This window comes from Megascapheus bottae, chromosome 25 (assembly GCF_031878675.1).
Source record: "Megascapheus bottae isolate mThoBot1 chromosome 25, mThoBot2.hap1, whole genome shotgun sequence".
NCBI classification, from domain to species: Eukaryota; Metazoa; Chordata; class Mammalia; order Rodentia; family Geomyidae; genus Megascapheus; species Megascapheus bottae.
In genome coordinates, this window is record NC_143533.1 from 4,407,763 (window position 1) to 4,427,592 (window position 19,830).

The following is a 19,830-nucleotide window of genomic DNA, read 5'->3' on the forward strand; positions in this document are numbered from 1 at the left end:
CGCCAGCGAAGGGGAAAGTGAGAAAGCGAGGAGGGAGGGAGGGAAGGGGAGGCTGGGGGCTCCGCGGGGCGGCGGCCTGGGGCTCCCGGGAGGAGTTGGGAAACCCCGGGCACTTCTCGCCGCCGGTTCGCGGTGGCGCAGGGAGCCCGCGTGGCGGCGGCGGGTGTGTGTCTGCGAAGTTGGCGTGTGAGTGTGCCCGCGCGGGTCTTGCGTCGGTGTGAGCTCGCACGCACACGTGGGCACAGGCGTGTGCGCACGAGAGTGCCCGGGCTAGCCGTGGGCGGCAGGCAGTCCGTGTGCACACGAGTGTGTGCCAGCCCAGCCCGGGTGGCCGGGCGCGCGCGCGCGCGTGTGTGTGTGAGCGCGGGCACCCGTGTCCGGGGGGTGCACCCGTGCGCCCCGGAGTGCCCCGGCGGGCGCGTGGCCCTCGAGTCCCCCCCTCCCGCCCCCCGCCCCCGCCGGCTGCCTCGGCGCCCGCACCCCGCTCACCTCCTCCTCCCGCACTTTCTCCGCGCTCCCTCCCCGCGCGCGGTGCGCACAGCCGGACTCCGCTGCGCCCGCCCGCCCGCCGCCCCGGGAATCGCCACCCCGCCGCCGCCGCCGCCCAGCCTGCGTCGGCCGCTGCCCGGAGCCTGGGCACCTGTTGGAGGCGCAGACACAGGTGCAGGGGCTGGGCCGGCGGGGGGGCGAGGGCGGGCGCGGAGGCCGAGGTGCTGGGGTGGTGGTGGGGGGAGCCACGCTCAGGAGGACAGCATCCGAGGCGAGGGGCCCCCCAGCCTGGGCTGCGGGGGTGAGGCGAGGAAGGGGGTGGATCAGGCAGGCAGATCCTGGGGCCCCAGGGAGGGTCTCAGAGGGCACGGGGGACACCCCACCGGATCAAAGGCCGGCCAGACCTCCGAGCCACCGAGGTGCGAACCCCCAGGCGCTCCGGGGGTCTGCGGGGCTCAGGGACAGAGTGGAGCCAGGAGAGGAGGAAAAGAGCCGGGAAGATGATAGATGGCCACTTCAGAGGTAGGTAGGCAAATAGGCAAGGTGACATGGGGACCACGATCTGGTTGCTGGCACGGCAGCGCAGCCCCAGGAGCCAGGCGGGGTGGGGAGGGGGGGGTGTCTGGCTCCCGCTGGGCCCAGGCCTCTGGCCGCCCGCCCTCCCCCGTGGGTGTGAGGAATCAGTCGCTCCCCCTCCCCCCCAAGCAGGGGTGCTGCATGAGGGGCCGCAGGGGCGACCGCATGACCGTCAGCATTCAGGAGCACATGGCCATCAACGTGTGCCCCGGGCCCATCCGGCCCATCCGCCAGATCTCCGACTACTTCCCTCGCCGAGGCCCAGGGCCCGAAGGGAGCGGTGGGGGCCGTGGGGAAGCCCCAACCCACCTGGCCCCGTTGGCTCTGGCGCCCCCGGCTGCCCTCCTTGGGGCCACGACGCCTGAGGATGGAGCCGAGGTGGATAGCTACGACTCAGATGATACCAGTGAGTCTGGGGGAGCGTGAAAGGGTTTGGGCAGGAAGCCTTGGCTGGGTGTGCTGGGGGGAGGGGAGGGCCCGTCCCCGCTGCCACACAGCTGCAATCCGGGTGGAGATGACAGCTTTAGCAAGGCTCGATATTCAATATTTCTGCTGAGACACTCCACCACCCACACAGCCCCAGTTGGCCAAGCCAGGGACCCAGACGAGCGCTCACGCCTCTCGGCGCATTCTGGCAGCCTGGTTGCCTGCATCCAGTGCTGGTCACACATCTCACCCATGTGTTGGCATATAAGAAACTCCCATTTTTCCCTCTTCTGCAGCTGCTCTGGGCACACTGGAGTTCGACCTCCTCTATGATCAGGCTTCCTGCACTCTGCACTGCCGAATCCTCAGGGCCAAGGTGGGCCCTGCCCCCAGCCCCTGCATCTTTCCTTTCTCCCCCTGGCACTCCATCAGTGGGGGATCCAGCCCTATGGAGTGAGGGAGCTGGGCTAACAGCCCACCATCCTCTCTGTGCCACCCTCCTCTCCTCCAGGGCCTCAAGCCCATGGATTTCAATGGCCTGGCTGACCCCTATGTTAAACTGCATCTTCTGCCTGGAGCCTGCAAGGTAAGGCTTCTCTCTCCTGGGTTGGCTCTGCATAAGCCTGTCTTAGATTCTTCCAGTCTCTACCTTTAGGCTTTGGGGACCTGGAGAAGATGCATTAAAACCCTTCATCCTTACCCCTCCTCAGGCCAATAAGCTCAAAACAAAGACTCAGAGAAACACGCTGAATCCTGTGTGGAACGAGGATCTGACATACAGCGGAATCACAGATGACGATATTACTCACAAGGTGCTCAGGTAAGGAAGGGCCCCTCCCCGCCCCACCACCTCCTAGTGCAGCTGCCATTGTAACCCATTTTGGTTTGTCTCTTGTCTATCCCATTAAGGGGCTTCCTCACTGATGCTCATAAATTATCAGTGGTAACCGACGTGGCTGTCCCATTGCTTCTCCAGAGAGGACTAACTTCTCTGTTAGTTATACGACTGTGTAGTACCTTTACCTGCAGTGCCTCTTCCACCTGGAATGCTCCTCTCTGCTAGCCCTTGTCCAAGATCAGTCTCCTTAGAAGCTTTCTGTGTCTGGGCGCTAGTGACACATGCCCATAATCCTAGCTACTCAGGAGGCTGAGATCTGAGGACTGAGATTCAAAATCAACCCTGGGCAGACAAATCCATGAGATTCCTATCTCCAATTAACCATTAAAAAAAAAAAAGCTGAAAGTGAAGGTGTGACTCAAGTGGATATGTACCAGTCTGCGTGTATAAGCTTTCTCCGGTCACTGAAACCCCCTTCCCAGATCCCCTGACTTAAGTCAGACCTGCATGCCTTAAGGCCTGTCCGTGGTCCTGTCCCCTTGCCTCTCATAAATCTAAGGACGAAAGGAGTCACTGGGGGCCAAAGAACTTGCTACTGCGCCAGCAGAGGGAGCAGTCAGGAGAGGATGGTTCAAGGGGAGTGTTAAGGATTAGGAAGTCACACAGTTTTACAGAAATTACCTTAGGCTGGAGGAGGAGGCTCAGAGACAGAGGCAGGCACCAGAAAGTCTGTGCCTCATCTCCCACAAGTAACCAAGAGTTCACCAGGGGAAGACTCTTTCTTTTTTGACCCTCACAGCAGCATTGGAAGTTTCTTCCACATTCCCTAAAGGACTTGGGGTCAGGGAGGTGACTTGCCTCCCCTGAGGTTACACAGGTACTAAGTAGCAGGATTTTTCTTTTTCTTTATCTCTCACGGGGCTTGGACTCTGGGCCTGGGTGCTGTCCCTAAAGCTCTTCAGCTCAAGGCTAGAGATGTACTACTTTGAGCCCCCATGCCACTTCTGGTTTTCTGGTGGTTAATTGGAGATAAGAGTCTTATGGACTTTCAGGCCCAGGTTGGCTTTGAACCATGATCCTCAGATCTCAGCTCCCCAAGTAGCAAGGGTTACCAATGTGAACCACTGGTGTCCAATCCTGGTGGCAGGATTTTGATAGGCCTCCATAGCATAGCTACCTCCATAGCAGCCAGTGGCAGCTAGGGCCGGGGGGAAGTCAAGGTGATGGCTTTGCCATTCTGGCTCTTAGTGGGAAAGGACAGGGTGCACTTTTGGCCCATCTGTGGCCACATCTAGCACTGGAGTTGGAATGGGAGCAAGCTCCCAGGCCTGAGCGGGTCCTGGCTGGACTGGGAGAGCTTGGGGAAGATCCATCAAGCCCTCACCCATCTTACAGTGGTGTAGAGTGAGGGCAGAGCTGGGAGTGGTCCGTAGGATCTTTCTCACTCCAGGGCAGGGTCCTGATACCAGGGGTGCTCACTCTGCTGATTTTCACCAGGATCTCTGTGTGTGATGAGGATAAGCTGAGCCACAACGAATTCATTGGAGAGATCCGAGTACCCCTCCGTCGCCTCAAGCCCTCACAGAAGAAGCATTTTAACATTTGCCTTGAGCGTCAGGTCCCGGTCCGTGTGGGCTACGCAGGGCTGTCAGGGGAAAGGGTTCCTGGTTGGGGAGGGGGAGTGGATGAGGTTGCTAGAACCTTCTTTCCCTCCATACCCTTCAGTTGGCTTCACCCTCTTCCATGTCTGCGGCACTGAGGGGCATCTCCTGTTACCTGAAGGAGGTGAGACACCTGAATGTCATCCTATCTGGGTGGGAGATGGTGCAAGAGCCAGCATGAGCTCTGTGTTTGTCTCCTGCAGATTGAGCAGGCTGAGCAGGGCCCTGGGCTGCTGGAAGAGCGAGGGCGAATCCTGCTGAGCCTCAGCTACGACTCAAGGCGCAGGGGGCTGCTGGTGGGCGTCATTCGCTGTGCCCACCTGGCTGCCATGGACGTCAACGGCTACTCTGATCCTTATGTGAAGACGTGAGTCCCCACGGTCTTGTCCAGGGAGGCCAGACCCAGAGCACTTCCTCAGTGGCCCTGCCCAGTGGCCGTAAGCACGTGGCTTCCTGCCTCTCCCCCAGGTACTTAAGACCCGATGTGGATAAGAAATCCAAGCATAAGACATGCGTGAAGAAGAAGACTCTAAACCCAGAATTTAATGAGGTAACCCACGCAAGGGCCTGGAAGTGGAGGTGGTCTGAGGCAGGGCTGGCAGGGGCCTCAAGGGAGAGCTGTGGCTCGTGTCATCCTCAGGAGTTTTTCTATGAGATGGAGCTCTCCATCCTAGCCACCAAGACTCTGGAAGTCACAGTCTGGGACTACGACATTGGCAAATCCAACGACTTCATAGGTGAGGACGGCTCCTCCGGTGCAGAGGGAGGGCAGTGCACTACCTTTGTAGTGAAAACGGGGTGCTGACTGGCCCCCCCCATCTTGCTCATACTTCAGGTGGCGTGTCCCTGGGGCCAGGTGCCCGAGGAGAGGCCCGGAGGCACTGGAGTGACTGTCTGCAGCGGCCTGACACAGCCCTGGAACGCTGGCACACCCTGACCAGTGAGCTGCCCCCAGCGGCTAGTGCTCTCCCCTCGGCCTGAGTGGACAGCGCTGCCCACCACAAGCCCCCTGGGCAGGGTCCAGTACCCAACCTCCGCACGAGTGTGTTGCACGTTTACATGAGGCGTATGCCTCTGCGCTGCACTACCTGTCTTATTTCTGTGAGAGTCTCTGTGACCGTGGGTCTGTCTTCTTGTAAGGGACTGGGGAGATCTATGTCCACATATGCAAACTTCCTGCCTGCAAATATGCAAAACACCCCCCTGCACTCGGGGAGGGAGTCCTGCTGGCCCCATCTACCCCCCCCCCCTTGCCTGCCCACCCTGCTGCCTCTCTCCTGCCTCTCCAGGCTGCCCCGACCCCCAGCCGACAGGGAGGAGGTCGGATTAGGAGAGGTCTGGAGATTTCCAAAAGAAAAAAGTACAAGGGGGGGAGGGAAGGGGGAAAAGAAAAGAAAAAAAAAAAAAAAAAAGAGCCAGTCCTTTAATACAGAATCTTCATTTAAAAGAAGAAAAAAAAGGTCCTAGCCCTGTACAGCTGCCCTTTTAAGGGGGGGTAGCCACCACAGGGCCTCTGCCTCCCTGAGAGATGGCAGATGCTCCTGGCCACTCATTCAAATACCTGTCCCCTGGCAGGGCCAGAATGTGAGGGCAGGGCCCTGCCCCCTTCCTGGGGGACAACTGTGCATGTTTACGCCTTTTTTGATCGTGTCAGTGGCCGAAGCATGGCAACTGGGCATCAATAAACACCTCTGAGGAAGTTGGGCTCTTGTGCTGGCACAGGGAGGGGTGCTGAGCAGGGCCCAGCACATGGCACTGGCTGGTCATTCCGGGATGTCGATCACCAGGTCATCGTCCCCATCCAGGGCGTCGTCCCCGCTGCCCGCATCGCTGAACATCTGCCGAGGGACGGTGCTCAGGATGGTATGGGGGGGCATCTTAGGAGGGGGCAGGGGGGTCAGGGCCGCCCCAACCCCAGTCCCAGGACCCCGGGCAGGGAAGGTCAGAGGCCCGCCCACAGGGCAGTCAGGAGGTCCCACAGCCATCTGTAGCAGAGGGAAGAAACACAGGGGGGACATGTCAGTGAGGTCTGGGGTGTCTGGGAGGCTGGGAATGGCCTTTCAAGTCAGCTCTGGGGGTGGGGGGAAGGGCACCGCTGTGGGCTGGGCTGACCCCACCTCAGCCCCTTCAGTCTCAAGCTAACAAGTGCCTGGGTATAAGGGCAGTGATGGAGGCGAGATGAGCGGGAGGGGGGGGTGGGGAGGGTCGGACAGGAAACCAATGAAAAGGCTGGGCTCTCTCTAGGAAGCAGTGCTTGAAGCCAGAGTCAAAGCCAGCAAGGAGTGCCACCTCCTGCCTCTGGGTACCTCAGGTACCACCTGCCGCCACTGGCTTGTTCTCCCTCCTCTTGAGGGGGTTCTGGCCTGGAGGAGGGTCTCCCAGGCAATACAGAGTACCAGAGGCCACCCGAGCCAGGAGCCTGGGCAGCTTGTATGCCCTCCCCCAGACACTTCTATGACAACTTGGACCACGGGCCCCTCCTGGGATCCCCGCAGCCGCCGGCCTCGGCCAGGCCCTCCTCTCAGCTCACCTGTGCTAGGTACCAGCCTCCTAACTGGACTCCCTGCCTTCAGCCTCTCCCAGATCCAGCTCCTCCTCCACACTGCAGCCAGAGTGATCGCTCTAGAACACAAACCTGAGCATGTCACTCCCCCGCTGAGGGACAGCAGTGCAGTGCGCCTGACCACAGGCTAGCCCTCCACCTGGAGCATCCTTCTCTATCTCACACGGTCCTGCTTTGTCCTCAGAGGCTAGAAAGCAACCTCAGTCCTGCCCGGCCTTCCAGATCCACCTGTAGTTTCTCACAGATCCACACAGCTCTCATGCTATGGGCACAAACGCAGCACCTACTGTGTGCCAGCTGACTTCTGTCACATCTCCAATTTCCTTGACTATCATGGATAGGAGGAGGGGTCGTATATCCCAGGTGAGAATTGAGGCTCAGAAATAGGAGCTTAAGGAACAGACTTGCCAGATCCCCACTAGGCAGTAGTATCCCGATGTGCCATGAGGGACAGCAAATACCTATGTGTGGTGCTCACAGTCGCCCCCCGATCAAAGACGTACCTGACCTGACTTGTTTTTTTTTTGTTTTTGTACCAGTCCTGGAGTTGGAACTCAGGGCCTAAGTGTTGTCCCTGAGCTCTACCACTTTGAGCCACAGTACCATTTCCATGTTTAAGTGGAAATAAAAGACTCATAGACTTTGCTGCTCCAGTGTGCTTTAGTCTCGGCATCCTTAGTAGCTTGAACTACAAGCATAAGCCACCAATGTCTGACCTAGCTGGCACTCTACCACTTGAGCTACAGCTCCACATAAGGCTTTTTGATGGTTAACTGGAGAGAAGCATCTTAGATCTTCCTATCCAGGCTGTCTTCAAACCATGATCCTCAGAGCTCAGTCTCCAGAGTCGCTAGGACTTCAGGTGAGCGCCTGGTCCTGCTCTGTTTCTGAAAGAACCTCATTTCCTCACCCTCACTTGTTTACCTTTTTCCTGCCAACTCTTGTAGTGGGGCTTGAATGCAGGGCCTACGTGCTGGTGAATCCCTTAGCTTTCTTTGTTAAGACTGATGCTGTACCACCTAAGCCATAGCTCTATTTCCATGCTTTTCTTTTTTGCCAGTCTTGGGCTTCAGCTCACGTCCTGAGCACTGTCCTTGGACTTTCTCAAGACTAGAGCTCCACCACTTGAGCCTCTGCACCACTTTCAGCTTTTTTCTATGAATGTGGTACTGCAGAATCGAACCGGGTCTTTTGTGCATGCTAGGCAAGCACCCTACCACTAGGCCAAACTCCCAGCCCTCCATGTTTTTTCCTAGTTAACTGAAGATAAGGAGACTCATATGCTTTCCTGCCCAGGTTGGCTTAGATCTTCGATCTTCGGATCTCCGCTTCCTGAGTGGTGAGAGCACCAGCACCCAGCTCTGTTCTCTTTCTGTGCAGCTTCAGCTTAGTTTCCTGACCCACCTCCCTTGATCTCAAGACACTGCATCAAGTAGAAAGCTCCATCGGCCCATGCTATGTCAAGCCACCGTTCACTGTGTTCCTTGTTGCCTTGTCACTTTTTTCCCATCTACTTTGCTCTAATCCCCTCAGCAGAACCAGGACTATCACTCTGATTTTTTGTTGTTGTTTTGTTTTCAGATCAAATTCATACTTGGTGCATGCCAGGCTAAAACTCTACAGCTGAGCTCCCTGAAGCCACACTCCTCACATTTTGCTTCTGGGTTCAGAGGCCCGAGAACTGTCCAGCTAATAAAAGCTGTGTCCTAGGCGGGCTCCGCCTCTCTGTTCCTAGGGTTCTATGCTCAGCTTTCCTTTCCTCTCTGTGCTGAGGACTTCCAGGCCCACATACACAGCAGTCTACTTGCATTTCCACAGGGCCTCCAAGGCCATATACTCATCCTCCTTCCAGAACTTGCTCCACTACAGTCTTTGCTTTTCCTCCTCCTCCTCCTCTTCCTCCTTCTCCTTCTCATCCTTCTTCTTCCTCTTCTCTCCTCCTCCTCCTCTTCTTTTTCTTCGGTACGAACTTGACCTCAGGGTCTCTCAAGCTCTGGCTTGCTTCTTTTGCTTTACTACTCGAACCATACCTCCATTTCTGTTTTGTTTTGTTTTTAAGCTGGAGAAAAAGACTCTGTGACACACTGTGATCCTTAGATCTCAGGCTCTATTAGCTAGGATTATAGGCAAGTGCCAGCAAAACCTGACTACTACCTACTACTACTAGTTTTCTTCTGCCTCTCAGAAGCTCATCTGGTCTGGTGGTCTACTCCCTCTCCACCACAGCTGGGCTTCCTGAGGTCTCTCTTGCACAGCCATCTTGACTTGGATGCCATCAAGCTCTTGGTTCTGGGCTCCTCTCACAATTGGATTTGGCCACATAACAAACAAGTGCAGCTCATGCTCCTTCAGGCTGCAGCCAAAGTCTCCTCAGGTGCTTTGACTGGTTCTCCCATCACTCCTCCCTCCTCGCCAGCTCTTTGAAGAAGCCAAACATTCATGTTTGCTTTGCTATCCCAGATAGAAAACTTTACCAGACAGCACAGCCTGCCTGCCTTCTTTCCTTCCTTCCTTCTTTTTTTCGTTTTCTGTGCCAGAACTGGGGCTGAACTCAGGGCCTTGAGCTTTCTCTCAATCTTTTCCTTCATAGCTGACACTACTACACGAGCCAGGCCCCTACTCCTGGCCCTTTGCTGGTTACTGGATATGAGTCTCAGGCCTTTTCTGTCTGGGCTAGTTTCGAACTTCAATCATCTAGGTCTCAGTCTCTTGTACCAGTATCCTACTTACGTGACTTCTCTTGTCATCATTTTCTGTAAGCCTCACCCTAGAGCATTCACTTTAAATAGCTCCACTTGTTCTGAGGCTCCATTCCTGCCTCATTTGTGGCTTTCTCCCCCAGGACCTGTTGCTCATCGCATCTTCTGCACTTGCTTTGGGGGGCAAGGGTTCTGCCTATTTTGTTCACCATGGAACTGCAGCATCCTCAGGAGCTGCTGTGCAGTTGACTGTTCCACCAAGGCTTGGTTTCATCTAGTCTGGTCACCCACGATACAGACACAGAGTCTACAAGACCTGACTATCCGTGTATATATATATACATATATGTACATGAATATAAACGTTCCCTGCCCCCTTTCTGTTTGGAAGTGGCAACACTGTTTTGGTTTGGTTTGTTTTGTTAGTCATGGGGCTTGAACTCTGGGCCTGGGCATTGTCCCTCGGCTCTTCAGCTCAAGGCTTCCGCCCTACCCCTTGAGCCACAGTGCCACTTATACTTTTCTTGTGGTTAATTGGAGATAAGTCTTTAGTGCCCAGGCTGGCCTTGAACTTTGTTCCTCAGACCTCAAACTCCTGAGTAGTTAGGATTACAGGTGTGAGCCACCAGGCCCGGCAACAATGGGGTTTGAACTCAGAACCTCCCCCTCACTTGGTAGGCAATTCTACCAATTGAGTAGTACTCCTGCCCAGGTCCATTCTGCATGTTACTTTTCTTCTTTTTACCTGGGGCTAGATTCAAATGAAGATTTTCCTACCTATGCCTCTGGTGTGGCTGTAGTGTCAGACACACAGGGCACCAGCTTATTGATTTGGATGAGGTTTCACTCATTATCTTTGCCCTGCCTGGCCTCCAACAGCAACATTTCTTACTTCTGCCTCCCAAATAGCTGGTCTTACAGGTGTGAGCTTCTGTACCTGGCCTAAGTCCTGTGGCTTTGAACCGGGTCAGGTTGTATCCCACAATCCTGGCTGCCTCATGGCTGCTTGGCATCGCACAGGGCTCATGACCTGTGCAAACATGTGCAATCTGGCCATGCTACACAGGCGGGACCCCGGGTCTCTTCATTCCTAGACCCAGAAGGCTGGCCGTATGTTTCCAAAAGGTGCCTGCTTGGCTCCTAAGTCCCTTCTCCTATGACCCCAAATCCATCTTTCAAGATTCCTGGAAAGACACCCCAGTCCACTTTGAGCCTCCCTCAGACGGCTGTCCTGCCATTGCACCCCTCCCTAGCATCCCCAAATCAGGGTACCTTGAGTTTCCGGGGCAGGCGGGGCCGTTTCTCCCGCTTGGGCCTCAGGGGGCTGGGCTCGGGCAGCTGCAGGGCCAGGTAGTCAGAAGGGAATGGGGGGTAAGGAGGGGAAGCCAGCTGCTGGTGGGGATGGGGAGTGGAGATGGGAAATGGAGTGGGTCAGGATGAGGGGTGAAGGGAAGAAATGCACACAGGAGGAAGAATGGAAAAACAAAAGAGATGGTAATGAGTGTGGCTCCAGGGCTCCTGGGAACAGAGCGGCGGGATAGCAGCAGGACCATGTCCTGGGTTTGCTCTCCTCAGGCATGTCTGTCCCTGATTCCTACATGGGAGAGAAATAGACAGCCCCGCCTCACACCCTCCATGGATGCTTGCTGGCCACACCCAGCCAGATGTCTCCAGAGCTTCACCCCAAGGCCTAACCTCTTGGTCCAGACACCCACACCAGTCCTCCACTTCCCCTCCTTGGTCCTACTCACCGAGCTCAGATATGGGGATGGAGCCCCAGAAGCCTGAAGGGGAAACCCTGTTGAAGAAGGCAAGGAGAGGCTAGAGGGGGAGGGGGCTCCCCCTAGCGGAGGGCTTCTCTTCCTATAGACAAAGGACAGGAGGGTGAGGTCAGAGGCAGCCAGAAGAGCCAGGTCTCCCCACCCCCAACCAAGAACATTGGCTTTTTACCTCTTGGGAGCTGGCGTGTCCAATTTGGGTGTCCCCTCTGTCTCACTGTTATCTGAGGATGCGGTGGCATCTGAGTCTGTGGGAGGCGGGCTGGTCAGTGTGGACTAGGTCCCATGGACTTCAGAGAGCCGTGATTACAACATGATAGAAAGGAAGCATGCTTCCCAGATGGCATGCATGCACATGTTCAGTTCTGGGGGAGACAGCAGTACCCCTACTTTTTACAACCCACTCCCTAGTCCTCCATAACTTGTTTGCTAAGCACATACTGTATGCCAGGCTTGCTTACTCACAGCTCATTTGGGATTCATACCGTCCAAGGAGGAAGGTAAGGAGGGCATCACTTCTACTTGCCAGAAAACCAGGCTTGGGGTTAGGACATGAACCGAACCAATGTGTGTGACTTCTTGACCACTGTATGCCTCTCTCCTTGTTCACGGCTGTGAATCTTACCTCTGCTTCACTGCACTGTCTTGTGTCTGGGATTGTTAAATCCATCCCTCAAACCTATCCTTTTACCTACCATTCCCCCATTCCAACTACCACAAGGTCAGGCCACCACATTAATGCCTGCCACCCATTGTCTAGGTAGGGGGAGGGACGTGTGTCTGGCCCGGGGTCCTCATAAGGGCCATAAAATTATTAAGTACATGACAGGACTGATTCATCTGTGTGCTGCCGAAAGTTATCTGCCTAGATTGGTTATTCTGATGGTCCACAAATGATGGGATTCCCAAATGGGCACCGACAGGAAAAAAGTTCCCCATAGCAGGCCACAGTCCAACCTACAAGATAAACCTGATCACACCTTTCCTGATGGTGCCACACACTGCCTGTAGTGCCCTCAACCAACTTTTCTGGCCTCTCAGGAGAGTTGTATTTTATGATGCTTGGTCATGCTTGGAAAGCTGTGTTATATTCATCTCTCCAAAACTTCACTCTTTACATTATGCTGACCTCCTTCTTCAAAAAAGTTCAGGGCCAGGCGTTTGGCCTAGTGGTTGAGTGCTTGTCTAGCATGCACAAAACCCTGGGTTCGATTCCTCAGTACCACATACACAGAAAAAGCTGTGACACTGTGGCTCAAGTGGTAGAGTGTTAGCCTTGAGCTGAAGAGCTCACGGACAACAAAAAAAAGTTCAGTATTTCTACCTAGAAACACTATCATTCACACACATAATAATGGCTATACACAATATATACTATCCCCAACAATTTCTGTTTTTATTATTCTGGGTTTCTTTTTTGGGGAGGGGAACATGAATGTGCTAGTCCCAGGGCTTGAATTCAGGGCCTGGTGCTGCCCCCTGATCTTTTTTCACTCAAGGGTAGTGCTTTACCACTTGAACCACAGATACACTTCTGGACTTTTGGGAGTTGTATTGGAGATACTACATTTCCCTGCTTGGGCTGGCTTCAAACCACAAACCTCAAATCTCAACCTCTTTTTTTTTGCCAGTCCTGGGCTTGAGCTCAGGGCCTGAGCACTGTCCTTGGACTTTCTCAAGGCTAGAGCTCTACCACTTGAGCCTCAGCACCACTTCTGGCTTTTTTCTATGTATGTGGGGTACCGAGGAATCGAACCCGTGTCTTCATGCATGCTAGGCAAGCACTTTAACCACTAGGCCAAACTCCCGGCCCTCAACCTCTTGAGTACCTAGGATTATAGGTGAGAGCCATCAGTGCCTGACAATTTTTTTTTTTTTGGTGTGGGGGGGCTAGTCCTAGGGCTTAAGCGAAGGGCCTGGGCACTGCCTTTGTGATTTTTTTTTTTTGGCCAGTCCTGGGGCTTGAACTCAGGGCCTGAGCACTGTCCTTGAGCTTTTTGAAGCTAGTGCTCTACCACTTGATCTACGGCACCACTTCCAGCTTTTTCTATGTATGTGGCACCAAGGAATCGAATCTGCATCTTTGTGTATGCTAGGCAAGCACACTACTACTAGGTCAAATTCCAGCCCCATGGGCACTGTCTTTGGACACATTTTGCTCAAGGTTAGCTCTCTGCCACTTAAGTCACAGTGCCACTTCCGTTTTTTTCCCAAGTATGTGGCACTGAGGAATTGAACCCAGAACTTCGTGCAAGCTAGGTGAACACTCTACAACTAGGCTATGCTCCCAGCCTGCGCCTGACACATTTTTTTTTTTTGGTCAGTTGTGGAACTCGAACTCTGAGCCTGGGTGGTATGCTTGAGTTCTTCAGCTCAACCTTACTTACCTAGCCCTACCCGTGGGCCTGGTCCCTAAGCTCTTCAGCTCAAGGCTACCACCCTACTTCTACCCCTTGAGCAACAGCCCCACTTCCCCTTTTCTAGTAGTTAATTGGAGATAAGAATCTCAGGGACTTCCGTGTCATGGCTGGCTTTTTGGGATCCTCAGATTTCAGCCTCTAGTGTAGCTAGGATTACAGGCTTGAGCCACCACGCCCAGCCTGACACTTTTTTTTTTTTTGCTAGAGATCTACCACTTGAGCCACAGCCCCATTTGTGGCTTTTTCTGTGTATGTGGTACAAAGGAATTGAACCTAGGTCTTTGTGCATGCTAGGCAAGTACCCTACCATTAGGCCAAACTCTTGAGCCTCCCCACCCCAACCCTCTCCCATACATTTTTGAAACAAGGTTCCCCTTATATAATTCAAGTTGTTTGCAAACTCACAGCCTCCAGAGCCCTGGGATTACAGGAATGTACATGCAAACTGAACATGTCCTCTGAAAAGTTAGTTCCAGAACCCCTCAGGGACAGTTCATTGCAAGCCCTCCTAGAGCCCTCTCTTTACCTTGTGCTGGGGGGATGGCATGACCAGATTATGTACTCTTCCAATTTCTCTAGCTTTACCTATACTAATTAAATAATGGGGATTATGTGGTACCTCAAAACATTACTAACAAAAGCAAACTCTTATTTGCTCCATAACAGCTTTATACCAATAGTTAAAGGGACTGCAGTATAAAGTTATTTTATGTGATACCTACCCACAAAAGCCTTACAAATGCTCATCTTCTACCTTTTCAAACTGTGGGTTTCATTAGAGGTCATGAAATCAATTTGTCAGTTTGATCAGCATTAAAAGGAGGAAAAAAAACAGCTTACAAAGTACCAGAATGAAGTGGAGCACTGGCTCATGCCTGCAATCCTTGCAACCCTAACCAGTCAGGAGGCTGAGATCTAAGATTCAGATTTGAAGCAAGCTCAGGCAGGAAATTCCATGAGACTCTTATCTTCAATTAAAAAACCAGAAGTGGAGTTGTGGCTTAACTGGCCAGCCTTGAGCAAAAAAAAAAGGAACAGCACCCAGGCTTTGAGTTCAGGCCCCAATATCAACACACACACACACACACACACAATGGTAGAGACAACCAGGTAGGTTTAAGTGCCATTGGAGGCTGCACCAAGGCACCAAGACTTGTTGAAGTGCCAGGAACCTTGTGTTCTAAACTTTCATGACCCCGCTCACCGGAAGAATCCTCATCCACGTTCTCATACTGCAGAAGTCGGTCTAGAAGGAAACTGAGGGAAGAGGTGGAAGAGTGTGAGTATTTGCATCTCGGCATCGGTCTTGGGAGCCCCTGTCCCTTCTAGAAGGCTCACTGGATCCTAAGAGTCCATGTACTTAGGGTCCTATGCCAGGACTGGGCCAGCTGGATCCCCACATCGGGTCTCACCTCTTGTCCCGGGACACCTTTAGTAATTTCCTCTGCGCCTTCCTGAGCTCCTCCTGGAAGCACTCGTGTTCCTGTAACACGGGTAGGGGCGGGCACTTAGCCGGGGGCGGTTGGCTAAGAGGTCTAGAGGACAGCCGAGCCGAGCCCCCCCCCTTCCACATGGGTAAACTGAGGTCTTCTCAGCGGCAGGCCTCGGCACTCCCACAACCTCCCGACACCCACACTCACGTAGATGAGGAACTTAAGCTTCCGCTTCAGATTCCGGTATTTCTTCTTATAGTCCACTTCACCGTCCGCCGGCCCGTTCATGACCTGCTCCGGAGCAGTGTCCCAGTACCCGGAGTCCCGCTATCCCGAACCGGCTCAGCTCGGCCTCTCACGCGGCCACTTCCGGGGACTCTGCAAGGCCGGGCCCATCCGACTACAACTCCCAGCGTGCCCCGCGCGCAGGGAGCGTACGGACCGCCCCCCCACCCCACCCCCGGGAAAGACTGGGAAAAGAACGCAGCTTCCAGTGGCTACGCGGAGGACGGCGCGGCAGCGGCAGGTGACGTCACAAAGATGGCGGGCGTCGGAGGGCGCCGTGGCTGATTCGAAAGGTGCTCTAGCGGCTTGCCCCGTCAAGGTGTCCCTCCGAGAATCCTAACGTTTCGGCGAGGACTCCGTTTCCTCTTCTGCCTTTGGAAATAACAGCAGCATCGCGGGCGCACGGGACCACGGAGGATGGCCGCGTCGCGAGCTGATTACGTTGCTCTCAAGGGCTGCCGGCGCCCAATTGTTTCCTAAGAACTTTCGAAGACGAGACGCTCTCCTAAGGAGCAGGCCCGCGAGGCCCGCCAACTGCCCAGGGGAAGGCAGTGTTGCCCGGCAAAGTCTTGAGCCTCAGAGGTCCGCGCCCCAGGTCCAACGGCCCGCGCAGCGCCCCGGAGTGCTGCGAGGTGCGCGTGCGCGAGCTGGCGGCCAGCGCGCGGACCGGCGCCCCCCCCCCCACCCCCCGGAAAGGCGGGAGACACCAATCCCAGGTGGGGCAAAATGGCGCGGGAGCGTGAGATACGGGAGTTCACGCGCAGCTTCTTCAGAGGCCGACCTGACCTCAGGTGCCTGAGAGACTAGAGCTGGGGCTGGGTGGACAGAGAGGGCCCACTGGGACTTAAGGTCTTTTTTTTCTTTTTTGCCAGTCCCAGGGCTCGAACTCAGGGTCTGAGCACTGTCCTTGGGCTTTCTCTCAAGGCTAGAGCTCTACCACTTGAGCCTCAGCACCACTTCCGGCTTTTCTATGTATGTGGTACCGAGGAATCGAACCCGGGTCTTCGTGCATGCTAGGCCACACTCCCGGCCTGGGACTTAGTCTTGACACCTGTCTCTCTAGCACCACCACACACTCCATCGTGCGGCAGAAGTACTTGGCCCACGTGGGCCGCGACCACTTGGAGCCCGAGGAGAAGCAGGTGCTGAAGAGGCTGGTGGAGGAGGAGCTACTGCAGATGCTGGTGTGGGCACTAACCTGGGCTCGGGAGGCAAGGTTTGTTGCTGAGGGGTGGGGCAGGACATAATCATGGGGTGTTTGCCCGATGTGCACATACAGGCAGATGACTCCACCATGAAGGACGAGAAGCTAGACCTTACCAAGAAGTTGAAGAGGTCACCTAACTCCTGCAGGGACCCAGCAAGTAAAAGATTTCGCTTTAATTCTGAGTCAGGTTAGTGTACCCTCTCCCCCCCTTTCGTGGATTCAAGACATTGATTGATGGATGGTTATGAACTCAGCACCTGAGCACTGTCCGTGAGCTTTTTTTTGCCCAAGGCTAGCACTCTACCACTGTGAGCCACAACATCACTTACAGTTTTCTGGTGGTTCATTGGAGATAAGCCTCATATCCTTTCCTGCCTGGACTGGCTTTGAATTGCGATCCTCAGATATCTCAGCCTCCTGAGATTATGGGGTGAGCTACTGGTGCCCTCTTCAAAAGGTATTTATTGTAGTGCATGCATTATGGCCTATAGCATTAGTTGATGAGGTGAGGCGAGTCGGGAACCAAGAATGTGGAGGGATAACTTAAGTTTCCCCTTGACTTTCCCTCCATCTCCAGAGAAGAGGCAATTTATCCTAATCCTATGTCCTTTCTAGAGCCCAGCTCTGCAGCCTCCAGCCCAGGCTGCTTGGCATCCCCAGCCAAGGAGGAGGAAAATCCAACTGGAGCCTCAAAGAAAGTAGTTGAGAGCAGCGATGAAGAACCACAGAGGGACCTGATGGCAAAGAGAGGATCAGAAAGCAATGAGGAGTACAGCGAGGGCAGGACCAGGAAGAAACCTGGGACCAAGAAAAAGCAGGCAACAGGCAAGCCCTCTGCCAAGAAGCAGGCCAGGGAAGATAGTGAGGACAGTGAGGAAGAACCTGTCCAGAGGAAAGCAAAGAAGGCAGGGGGACATAGAGAAGCAAAGAGTCACCAGGGAAGTGAAGGGGAAAGTGAGGCAGAGGAGATCCTAGCCAAGAAAAAAAAGAACAGTGAGGAGGAGGAAGAGGAGGAGGATGTCTGTAAGTCCAGAGCCACAACCAATGGGGAAAGGTCGGCATGGAAAGGAAGAAACTGTAAGCAAAAAAGCAGGGCAGGGACACTAGTGAGAGACTTGGGGGATAGTGAGGAAGAGGAGAAAGAGGCAGCCAACAGTGGGGATAACCCAGACCCTCCGGTGCAGACAAAGAGTGTGGACAGGACTGCATGTAAGGATAGAATACATAGTGGAAGCAGTGAAGATGAAGACAGTGACGCGGAGCTAGCAACTGTTCCAAGCACTACAAAGACAACCAAATCGGGTAGTGTCAATGGTGAGGACAGTGACACAGAGAAGGAGGTGAGTGATGGTGAGGTAGGGACAAGTCCCAAGGAGGAGAGAAAGAGCCGCTCTTCCAAAAAGAACTCCAAGAAAGGCAGGACACGAAGCTCTTCTTCTTCCTCAGATGGGAGTCCAGAGACCAAAGGCGGCAAGGTGAGGGTGCAGACAGGGCGGGAGGCCACCCCGAGAGGGAGACCCCAACTCCAGCCCAGCAGGCTTGGCCTTCAGCTGCTTCTTCCTTGTTAGGCTGGCTCTGGTCGCCGTGGAGAGGACCACCCCGCAGTGACGAGGCTAAAACGCTACATTCGGGCCTGTGGTGCCCATCGCAACTACAAGAAGCTTCTGGGTTCCTGTCGCTCACACAAGGAGCGTCTGAATGTCCTCCGTGCTGAGTTGGAAGCCCTGGGCATGAAGGGTAAAGTGAGGTGTGCCCTGGAGGCTGGAAGAGGGAAGGCCTGGGCTTTGTGGGAGGAGAGAAGCTCATGAACTACTCCTGCCACAGGCAATCCTTCCTTAGAGAAGTGTAGAGCACTGAAGGAGAAACGGGAAGAAGAAGCTGAGGTAGCATCACTGGACATGGCTAACATCATCAGCGGCTCAGGTGAGGGAGGGTCTTGTTTTCCTTCTGCCCAGGAGAGGAAAAGGTTTGACTGATAACTGATTTGTTCCTTGCCCCCAGGCCGGCCACGTAGACGCACAGCCTGGAACCCTTCAGGAGAACCAACACCCCAAGGGGAGCTATACTGTCGGACCCTAGACTCAGAGGAAGATGGGCCCCGTCAGGCACCTCCAGACTGGTCCCATATGCGTGGCATCATCAGCAGCGATGGAGAGAGTAGCTGAGCCCCACCCCTTGCCCTTCAGGAAGGGTCCTTCTGCCACCTGTGCAAAGTGTACACAGCACTTCTTCTGAGCCTGCAGAGCAGGAAGCAGCCTTCAGAGAAGACAAACTCCCAGAAATAGTGTAGGTACATTATTTGTATTCACATGCTCTGTCCATTGTCTACAGTGTTTTTAAAGACTCAATAAAGGAATGTTTGTAATCACTTCATCAGAACCAATCTCCCACTCTTATCGCTTGTATTTTGGGGACCAATAACCTGAAGATAAGCCACTGCTGCCAGGAGCCAGAGGTCTAGTTGCTCACTGGCTCCCCAGTCCCCAGACCTTGTCTTGACTGCCACCAGGCCTTATTGGCTAATGGTGTGGCTCCTAGCCTTCCCCTAGCTTGACCAGTGGACCTCTCTCTGGTCACTGTTTAGATAAGCCTGCTAACTCCAGTTGGGAGGAAGAGCAAAATAACTGGTCTTAAGAACGTGACGCACATACTGGCACAGCTGGCGTTTATCATCTCCCTTTGCTGTTTAACCCAAGACTGGCTCAGCAGATGAGATCTGGCTCAACAGTCAGTGTCCTACAAACCAGTGAGGGAAACCTTGCTTCCTAGGAGGCTAGTAAGGTGGGGTACTCTGGAAGTCTGGGCTTCAAGTGGATCTTCTGAGAAACTTTGAAGCAAAGGCAAGCAAAGGAATTTAAGATCAAGAGGTTCACCTGCTTTGAGTATCTGGATCCAGTCAGGTTTGAAGGTGTGAAGTCACTGTTACCACTAGAATTTTTACACAGCAGGTCCTGGGACTTGAACTCAGGGCCTGAGCACTGTCCCTGAGCTTCTTTCAAAGCCAGCAGTCTTATCACTTAAGCCTCAGGGCCAGGCCACTGTCTCTGAGCCTCTTTGTACTCAAAAGGTAATGCTCTGCTACTCTGAGCCACAGCTTCACTTGCAGTTTTCTTGTGGACTTGCCTGCTTTGAACCATGATCCTTAGATCTCAGCCTCCTCAGGAGCTAGGATTACAGGTGTGACTCATTAACACTTGGCTTCTGGCTTCTTCTGATAATTTACTAGAGATGAGTCTCATGGAGTTTCCTGCCCCTGCTTGCCTAGAACCACAATCCTTAGATCTCAGCTATCTGAGTAGCTTTAGCTAGGATTCAGGTGTGAACCAGCAGCACTATGCTAAATTCATTTTGTTTGGTGGTGACGGTGGTCAAAGAGCTTGGACTCAGGATCTGGGCACTGTCCCTGAGCCTCTTTGTGCTCAAGGGCTTGTGCTCAGAGCCACAGTGCCACTTCT

At 54.2% G+C, this 19,830-nt stretch overlaps 3 protein-coding genes across 11 annotated transcripts; 2 read left to right on the forward strand and 1 right to left on the reverse strand.

The window, feature by feature from the left end:
- Nucleotides 1-322: 322 nt before the first annotated feature.
- Nucleotides 323-5,388, forward strand: Doc2a (double C2 domain alpha). 3 transcript variants are annotated; one of them, XM_090357956.1, is made up of 11 exons: nt 323-661; nt 1,198-1,471; nt 1,788-1,867; nt 2,003-2,077; nt 2,202-2,311; nt 3,827-3,953; nt 4,055-4,114; nt 4,194-4,357; nt 4,459-4,540; nt 4,631-4,727; nt 4,826-5,388. In XM_090357956.1, the coding sequence occupies exons 2-11, from the start codon at nt 1,207-1,209 to the stop codon at nt 4,969-4,971; spliced, it is 1,206 nt and encodes a 401-aa protein (XP_090214082.1). In that variant the 5' UTR covers nt 323-661; nt 1,198-1,206; the 3' UTR covers nt 4,972-5,388. The 3 variants fall into 3 exon arrangements, with proteins under 3 accessions (XP_090214082.1, XP_090214080.1, XP_090214081.1); XM_090357954.1 differs by lacking the exon at nt 323-661 and adding an exon at nt 854-1,011 and having other exon boundaries at nt 1,195-1,471; XM_090357955.1 differs by lacking the exon at nt 323-661 and adding an exon at nt 854-1,011.
- Nucleotides 5,389-5,412: 24 nt separating this feature from the next.
- Nucleotides 5,413-15,349, reverse strand: Ino80e (INO80 complex subunit E). Of its 4 annotated transcripts, XM_090357959.1 has the most exons (8): nt 15,091-15,270; nt 14,863-14,933; nt 14,655-14,707; nt 11,203-11,278; nt 11,004-11,115; nt 10,525-10,641; nt 6,521-6,612; nt 5,892-5,975 (listed from the first exon to the last, which is right to left on the reverse strand). In XM_090357959.1, the coding sequence occupies exons 1-7, from the start codon at nt 15,169-15,171 to the stop codon at nt 6,541-6,543; spliced, it is 582 nt and encodes a 193-aa protein (XP_090214085.1). In that variant the 5' UTR covers nt 15,172-15,270; the 3' UTR covers nt 5,892-5,975; nt 6,521-6,540. The 4 variants fall into 4 exon arrangements, with proteins under 4 accessions (XP_090214086.1, XP_090214083.1, XP_090214084.1 ...); XM_090357960.1 differs by lacking the exon at nt 6,521-6,612 and having other exon boundaries at nt 5,413-5,975; nt 15,091-15,349; XM_090357957.1 differs by lacking the exon at nt 6,521-6,612 and having other exon boundaries at nt 5,413-5,975; nt 10,525-10,644.
- A 511-nt stretch (nt 15,350-15,860) lies between these two features.
- Nucleotides 15,861-18,754, forward strand: Hirip3 (HIRA interacting protein 3). 4 transcript variants are annotated; one of them, XM_090357952.1, is made up of 7 exons: nt 15,861-15,884; nt 16,232-16,352; nt 16,448-16,562; nt 16,991-17,850; nt 17,944-18,112; nt 18,200-18,298; nt 18,377-18,754. In XM_090357952.1, exons 2-7 carry the CDS (start codon nt 16,347-16,349, stop codon nt 18,538-18,540), a joined length of 1,413 nt encoding a protein of 470 aa, XP_090214078.1. In that variant the 5' UTR covers nt 15,861-15,884; nt 16,232-16,346; the 3' UTR covers nt 18,541-18,754. The 4 variants fall into 4 exon arrangements, with proteins under 4 accessions (XP_090214078.1, XP_090214075.1, XP_090214076.1 ...); XM_090357949.1 differs by lacking the exon at nt 15,861-15,884 and adding an exon at nt 15,894-15,959; XM_090357950.1 differs by lacking the exon at nt 15,861-15,884 and having other exon boundaries at nt 15,897-16,352; nt 16,448-16,532.
- The last annotated feature ends 1,076 nt before the right edge of the window (nt 18,755-19,830 follow it).

Bases quoted from the DNA above. Each gene is read 5' to 3' on its own strand.
- Ino80e (XM_090357957.1), bottom strand. From the start codon at position 15,171: ATGAACGGGCCGGCGGACGGTGAAGTGGACTATAAGAAGAAATACCGG. The intron at 14,708-14,862 runs GTGAGACCCGAT...CTCTTCCCTCAG, and splicing joins AAGGTGTCCCGGGACAAGAG to TTTCCTTCTAGACCGACTTC. The intron at 5,976-10,524 runs GTACCCTGATTT...CCTCTGCTACAG, and splicing joins GCCTGCCCCGGAAACTCAAG to ATGGCTGTGGGACCTCCTGA.
- Doc2a (XM_090357954.1), top strand. The intron at 2,312-3,826 runs GTAAGGAAGGGC...GATTTTCACCAG, and splicing joins ATTACTCACAAGGTGCTCAG to GATCTCTGTGTGTGATGAGG. The intron at 3,954-4,054 runs GTCCGTGTGGGC...CATACCCTTCAG, and splicing joins GCCTTGAGCGTCAGGTCCCG to TTGGCTTCACCCTCTTCCAT.
- Hirip3 (XM_090357949.1), top strand. From the start codon at position 15,895: ATGGCGCGGGAGCGTGAGATACGGGAGTTCACGCGCAGCTTCTTCAGA. The intron at 16,563-16,990 runs GTTAGTGTACCC...TGTCCTTTCTAG, and splicing joins TCGCTTTAATTCTGAGTCAG to AGCCCAGCTCTGCAGCCTCC. The intron at 18,113-18,199 runs GTAAAGTGAGGT...CTCCTGCCACAG, and splicing joins GGAAGCCCTGGGCATGAAGG to GCAATCCTTCCTTAGAGAAG.